This window comes from Alosa sapidissima, chromosome 1 (assembly GCF_018492685.1).
Source record: "Alosa sapidissima isolate fAloSap1 chromosome 1, fAloSap1.pri, whole genome shotgun sequence".
In the NCBI taxonomy this organism is placed as follows: Eukaryota; Metazoa; Chordata; class Actinopteri; order Clupeiformes; family Clupeidae; genus Alosa; species Alosa sapidissima.
The window spans coordinates 25,043,840-25,051,339 of NC_055957.1; the positions used below are offsets into that span (position 1 = coordinate 25,043,840).

General features: G+C 43.3%; 2 protein-coding genes across 8 annotated transcripts in view; one reads left to right on the top strand and one right to left on the bottom strand.

Moving 5' to 3' along the window:
- Positions 1-1,019, top strand: part of LOC121715437 (putative methyltransferase NSUN7) — a 10,366-nt gene extending 9,347 nt beyond the window's left edge. Inside the window, exon 12 of the mRNA XM_042101173.1 lies at positions 1-1,019. This exon is cut by the window's left edge and continues 1,019 nt beyond it. The gene's annotated coding sequence lies outside the window, so the exon portion shown is untranslated.
- A 1,985-nt stretch (positions 1,020-3,004) lies between these two features.
- Positions 3,005-7,500, bottom strand: part of apbb2b (amyloid beta (A4) precursor protein-binding, family B, member 2b) — a 35,041-nt gene continuing 30,545 nt past the window's right edge. For 4 of the 7 annotated variants that reach the window (XM_042105630.1, XM_042105592.1, XM_042105637.1 and 1 more), the window contains 7 exons: positions 6,935-6,940; positions 6,336-6,450; positions 5,344-5,428; positions 4,936-5,025; positions 4,428-4,543; positions 4,052-4,231; positions 3,005-3,895 (listed from right to left, as the gene is read on the bottom strand). In XM_042105630.1, the coding sequence (XP_041961564.1) occupies positions 3,725-3,895; positions 4,052-4,231; positions 4,428-4,543; positions 4,936-5,025; positions 5,344-5,428; positions 6,336-6,450; positions 6,935-6,940 (763 nt within the window). In that variant the 3' untranslated portion in view covers positions 3,005-3,724. The remainder of the gene's footprint in view (positions 3,896-4,051; positions 4,232-4,427; positions 4,544-4,935; positions 5,026-5,343; positions 5,429-6,335; positions 6,451-6,934; positions 6,941-7,500) is intronic. The other 3 variants (XM_042105607.1, XM_042105624.1, XM_042105617.1) reach the window with 3 other exon arrangements.

Here is a 7,500-nt window from a genome sequence, read left to right on the forward strand (position 1 = left end):
TATCGCATTGATTCATTTTTCAACACTCCGTCACAGCTGGCTTTGGTTTGACACCCAGCATCTGGGCACATCTGTGCAGACCACACAATCCATTCAGCTGTTCTGGTGTTCCATATAGCAACATGCCTGTGACTGATATGGAATGCAACGTTTTAAGGACATGAAATGATTTAAGGACATTTAAGGACATTGGGCCTCATTCACCAACCATTCTTACGAAGAAATTTGTTTTTAAAACCCACTTACAGAGTTTTTACGAAGATTATGGTATTCTTGTTTGTCTTGAGTGTTAATGTTTTCTTGTTCTTAGGTAAGAACAGAATCTACGAATACTCAAGAGCATTCTTACACACATTTGAGAACTGACTTGACAAAATAAATGGTTATTGCATTTTCATCATATCTGCAGGTGTAAAATATAATAGAATTTAAATGACAACTATATATTTTATCATTTATGAAAATTTTTACACTTTTTTTCACTCATTTACTGTTCAATTTCCTGCAGCAGTGGTTTCATTTCAAAGCATGTGTCACAGTAATCAAATTGTCTTGCTCATGTAGTGTATAATATACGGTAGAAATGAAAGTTAGTACTTCAGCCTCAATTTGTGTGTGGCATTGACCTATGCCTAATGGGGTTTATCTATGCCTTGTGGGGTTTACCTATGCTAATTAAGAACAATTGGCACACCCTGTCAAATCAAGAAGAAATGGGATTCAGCATGATAAGAAAGAAACTGCGAACGCTTCTGAGGTTTAGGACCTTCTTAAGAACACAGTTAAGAAAAGTCTTAGGAAGATATTGGTGAATGAGGCCCATTGTCTTCACCGCATACACCTATAGCATTGATGATTTTAAGTTTCTTTAGTATTTCATAGCACAATTAAGTCCACAATGTGCCATGTTAGTTTTGAATATGCTCTTTATTTGCACAGGTTACATTTATATGGTGTACAAATCAGTGACCAGCTGAACAAGCCCATGTTGGTTTGTGTACATGTGTGTGGGACAACTGTGCGCCCATAAACAGCATTCAACACCTTGTGTGGTTAAATCAGTTGGAGTACTTTCACTGGTGAATCAGCAGCCAAAGGACACTTCAGAACAGAACATTTCCACAGAAAAGTTACCAGCAACAGTTCACTCTCACATTGGCATGTTTGTTGATTCAGATGCTGCCCTGGCTTCTGCCGTTGAAACACGGTTCACTATAGAGTGATAGCAGTGAGATTTGTTAACCCAGCAGAAAAAAAACAAAACAAATATGAAACACAAATTGTGTTCAATTGATTATTTAGGATCAATACAGGCTCACATTGATCTGACTCCTAAGGATGCATTGCAGAACCTTTCACCATGAGGGCTGAAAATCACGTCTCTTTTCATTCACCAGCGCCTGGCAGTGTTGTCAATCACAAGAAACCCAGCTAATTAAAACAGGAACATCTATAGAAACGGCAAAACACTCAGTAGAAGCATCCAGCCTTTCTTTAAGTTTTGGAATGCATCTTTGAGGAACCTTAAAGTATCACATTAAATTAGTTCTTTTGTGACTGAATCCCACTAACTTGATTCTTTTTCTACACGGACTCACATTATTTTTTGATTTATTAAGAAATTTCACAGAATCACACTAAACTCGATTAGTGGACTTAACTGGATTGAAGGCAATTTTACATTCCTTTCTCCTTAACCACAACCTGTGTTCTCTCAAACAAGCAGTCACAGACAAACATACGCCGTCGTGCTGCTTGTCTTAGAGAGCAGAGGTCATGACTCCAGCAAACCTTCCAATTACAGCACTAATAATAGGCTCCTCACAAAGCAGAGCCAATGTGCTCACTGACCGATGCTGTCAATCTCCTCCCGATGCCATTCGTTCTTCCTGTCCACTTCCCCATGAGGCCCATAGACAGAGAACGGTGGCAGGGAAGAGGCCATCAGTGACTTTGGACCAGGCTTCAGTGGCTGCTTTTAGCCCAGTTCCATTCAGAGTGGTGGCATTGGTTACTGCTGAGCCTGTCCAGTTTATGCACCATTTCTGCTTTGTCCACATTAGAATGGATACAAGTATGAGGTGGCGAGTTTAGGAGTCAAAGCCTAAAAAGATTTGGCTGCTCAACATAACCAAAAAAACAAAACAAAAACAGCTTATATAACCCATATAAAAGAGAATAAATAAAATAAAATATTACTTCTGTTCTTTACTGACTCTGGGACATGCAAGGCAAGGTGATGCTCATATCCAAAGAATGCATAGATAGATGCTCAGTCATTGTCTACTTTAGCCTTAATAATAACCACAAAATAAAATTATATCAACAATCTTCATCTCCTTCTTACATCAATCATCTGTCCATTTTTGTTTTATCTACAACACATACACTGATATTTTACACTTTGGCCAGAGTTTAAGTGTTCCACAAGCAAAGCTTTCTTTTGCAGGAAACAAGATTTGTTATGAAAGAAAAGAAAATAAACAAACAAACAAACAAAATGAATAGTTTATAATAGGGTAAACAAATGCAGTGTTTTATATATATTTATATATAGCTATGTACACACACGCACGCACGCACACGCACACACACACACACACACACACAGCTTTTTCACATAAGCCCTCTGTCAGAGGGGAGAAGGAGGGCAGGAGTGCTACAGAGAACAGAAGGGACCACTGGGAGAGAGGGGCACAACCAGATACGGAGAGAGAGAAAGAGAGAGGGACACAACCAGATACGGAGAGAGAGAAAGAGAAAGAGAGAGGGGCACAACCAGATACGGAGAGAGAGAAAGAGAGAGGGGCACAACCAGATACGGAGAGAGAGAAAGAGAGAGAGAGAAAGAGAGAGGGACACAACCAGATACAAAGAGAGAGAAAGAGAGAGATACAACCAGATACAGAGAGAGAGAAAGAGAGAGAGAGAAAGAGAGAGGGGCACAACCAGATACGGAGAGAGAGAGAGAAAGAGAGAGGGACACAACCAGATACAGAGAGAGAGAGAGAAAGAGAGAGGGACACAACCAGATACAAAGAGAGAGAAAGAGAGAGAGACACAACCAGATACAGAGAGAGAGAGAAAGAGAAACAGCTGAAGAGTATTGTATTGTCTGTTTAAATGCATTGTGTTCAGGACTGAAGCGTAGTGTGGATTAAAACTTGCCTAACCACCCATCCACTCATGCAGTGCTGTCACTAGTACGGTTGACACAGAGATTGACATTAAACACTCAGATTTGTCAGCGCATGTTTGTGTGTTGTTGTCTATGGGAGGCTGCAGGCGATGTTAGACTGTGTGAGTTTTCCATGTGGTCCACCGTCCGTTGTCCATCTGTCCCTCGTGTCTCAAAGAGAGACAGGCCTGTTCCTTAGGGTGAGGCGGGGTCGGGTCAGGAGTGGGGTTGGGGAGGAGAGGTCAAGGAGTGGGGTTGGGGAGGAGAGGTCAACTAGACCGAAGGTGAGAGTTGACCCACACTGTGTGTGTTCTAGGTAATGGGTAGATGATGGTGCCAGGTTACCAGTGGGTCACTTTGGGGGACAGCCTTCCACTCCCCTGCACTCTGCTCCTCGTCTCCTCATGTCTTTGTTTCGCTACTTCTTGTCTGACATATGTACAGATGAGCAGGTCTGTGGGGCGGGGTCAGTGGTTAAGAGGTTGAGGTTAAAGGTCATGGCTGGAGATGGGCAGTGGGGGGGGGGGGGGGGGGGGGGTTGGGGGGTTACTGGGGCTGCTCTTGCAGGGGTCTCTTCTGCTTGAGCGTGTCGATGAGGGAGAGCACGCCACGCTTCACGCTGGTGGATACGCGCCGCGACACCGAATCAGGAGGGGGCGCCGCTCCACACGGCCGCTGAGACGGAGGACGAGCCACCAGACACTTCTGATACCGCAGCTGGACACACAGACAGAGAGACAGGGAGAACAAGGAGAGTGAGACAGGTAGATGCAGAAAATAGGGAAGACTGTCTTTTGAGAGACTTCAACATGAAGTGTCCCTTGTTTACATAGCCGTGTAAAGGTGATGTTGTGTTAAGTGTGTTTTCCTCACCATACATGCTGCCTGCACGGCCTCTGACACGCTCCCAGCGTTGGGCTCACACCAGAATGCGTGACACTCAAAGTGCTGGTTGCCCGTGTCCATGATGAAGGCGAAGGCGTGGACGTCGTGCCCAACCCCCATGAAGGAGAGGAAGCGCACACGACACTCCACCAGCACCTCCTCATCCTCCTGACAAACACACAGCACAGCACAACTCTGAGACACACACTCACACACACTGCACAAATAGGGGGCTGCTTACAAAAACACACGCTTGAATTAGGTTTTTTAATGTATGCTACTGCTTGCATTGGCATGCTTGAGATGTTGAATGACACCTCAGATGGTGGATGAAGTCTGAGAGAGCATGTGAGTAGTGTCTTGCCTTGTCTTTAATGACAGTGACAGTGGCATCAGCTACATTCAGCATGACTGGGCTCCAGGTGTCACGCGGTGATGCTGTCATCAGGCTGTCTATGGCATCATTTAGAATGTCCATACCTGCAGGAGAGCGGTTTGAAGCGATGGTGAATACAACAGACGAGTGCGTTTAAGCAATAAGGATCCAGTGATTTTACAACCTAAAAGTGCCTAAACCCCCCTCAGCTGTTATAAAATCACTGGAACATACAGCCTTGCAGGGCTTATTGGTTCCCTAAAACAGTTACTACATAAAGTTGGCAAGATTTCATAAAATAAAGGCACAGCAACTATAAATTGAATGATTTATTCATTGATAATCATTCTTCTGCCAAGAAATATATTTCTTCTATCGGAATGGTTGCAAAGCAAGACGCAGCCACTCTACAGTAACTTTCTATATCAATTGGTGGGGCAGTAGTATAGAATGAAATCGGTCAATGTAAATGGTTACGTAGGGTTTCTGTACTCACACATACCAATGGGTCTGGCCACTTGCATCACCCCCAGATACAGAACCTGGAACTTCTGCACAAGTTCAGTCTTTGGAGTGGGGAACTCAGCTGTAGAAAAACATGGATAAAAAAAAATCATCATCAGTGCATCAATAGTAAATGAAGTAAACAATAAAAAAGCGACACAATTAATAAAGAGATGTCTCTGATTGTCTTTTCACATTTTTGGAATAAAATTGAAATGTCATTGTAATTCTAATTTAAATGACGGGCTAAGCACAAAGTCTAACAAAAGTTAATTTAATAACTTCTGTTGTTAGTCACAAATGGAGATGATCTTAGCTACTGTAGTTACATAGCAGTAACAGTTATAACACATCCAGACATACACACATTCCAGACTCACACTTTCTGGGTGTAGCTTACCTGCAAGAGGGAGATCTATTCCTGTCTGTCGCTCATGCAGGGCTCCGCCCACGGCTGCTTTTGCAAGCTTGCGCTCCGCCATGATCTATACACACACACACACACACACACACACACACACACATTTTATTTACGTTGAGATGTTGGGGTTTTTGTACTTATGCATCATATGCATTGTTTCTTTCATCTCTAACAAGTTCACCAACAGCAAGAAAACTAAATTAGCATTTGTGACTCTCCAGTGGAAAGAAGAAATCTGCAGTAGGGTTAGATCAGGCATCCAACATGCATTCTTTGGTGATGTAACGCCACAGAAACTATCATATTTGCACATTAGCTCCAGTGACCCACAGGCTCAGATGACAGCCTTTCCCTTTCTCTCTCCTGCCTAGATATCGGAGCTAGTTCTGAGACTCTGACTGGTCTCCCTTCTCAGACGCCCACAAACCATTTAGACATGAGTTGAAATGCACATAATAGTGCTTACAGACTGATCATAAAGCATGGGAATGAGCGGACAGATTGGAGAGTGGGGGCAGGAGTAAAGAACACAAGAGGAGTGAACATGGAGTAAACCTGAGTAGAGTGGGAGGGAGGAGTAGGGAACACAAGAGGAGTAAACATGGAGTAAGAATGAGGTATAGTAGAGTGGGGGCAGGAGTAGGGAACACAAGAGAGGAGTGAACATGGAGTAAACTCTGAGGTATTCTAATTAAGGTAGGGCATTCCATGCATCATCCATTGGAAACTGTGCAGTCAGGTGCTTCTCATTAGGACAAGAAGCTTTAAATTGAAGGAAGGGAGCTGGAGCACACTGATCACTTGCAGTCTTTTATTTTGGTGCAAACAGACTAACGTTTTGACACAACTGTGTCTTCCTCAGAGTCAACTGAGTGAGGGCAGGAGTAGAGAACACAAGAGAGGAGTGAACATGGAGTAAGACTGAGGTATAGTAGAATGGGAGGGAGGAGCAGAGGCAGCAGCTCTCTTACCCGGGAGCAGATCTCGTGTAGACTGGTGGCAATGGCTTTGGCAGGTGTGTCACAGCGGAACACATGACATTTCAGAATACGGGTGTCCTTGTCTCGTGCTACATACGCAAAATCCCTGTGAAGGCAAACAGTAAATAAATCAAGATGTCATGACTTTTTTTTTGGCCGATGCTGAAATGACATGTCTGTTATTCTAAACAAAGAGTCTCATATATAATGAATAAGGCTATAACTGCATAAAGGCTGATCAGATGAGGGTGTGATGTTTGACCAATTATTTTATTTGTGTGTGTGTGTGTGTGTGTGTGTGTGTGTGTGTGTGTGTGTGTGTGTGTGTGTGTGTGTGTGTGTGTGAGTGTGAGTTTGAGTGTGTGTGTGTGTGTGTGTGTGTGTTTGTGTGTGTGTGTGAGAGAGAGATCAAAAGCCTTGATGACAAATGAGCTGCCCTTTAACACTGAATGAACACTGAAATAAATCAATACATCCTTGACATGCATAATAGGGCCCTGGGGAGACGAGTGACACGTCACACATTCAGATGGAGGAAGTGCCAAAGAAGAAAGACCAGCAGTGCACAGGAGGAAGAATAATGGCTTTACCTCTCTCTGAATCCATGACAGCAGTAGAACAGAGAAAGAAGATTAGAGACATACAACATATCTCACACATACACATACACACACACAAACACACTTACTTAGACACTTACATACACACACTTTCCTGTGAAAGCACTGTGAGAATACTGTGAGTATTTCTACACTAAGCTAAAATGCAATACCTTGAAATGACCCCTGCACACACACACCCACACCCACACACACACACACACATACACACACACACACACACACACACACACACACACACACACACACACACACACACACACTGCTTCATAAGACCTAAATTAGCCTCTCCAATAATAGCTCTTCCCACTATTATCTAAACAGAGTAGAAATGCAGTATAGTTAAACACTGTTTTGCCATTCACTCTCTCACTCTCTCCATCTCCCTCTCTCACACACCACCAACTCATACAGTGCACACAGCTGCAACCGATACACTCTTCTACACCAGTAAGAGAAAGAGAGAGAAATCAAAGAAAGAAAGAGAAGAAAAAATGGCATCCCACTCACAAAAGAGGCACGTGTGTGTTTGAATG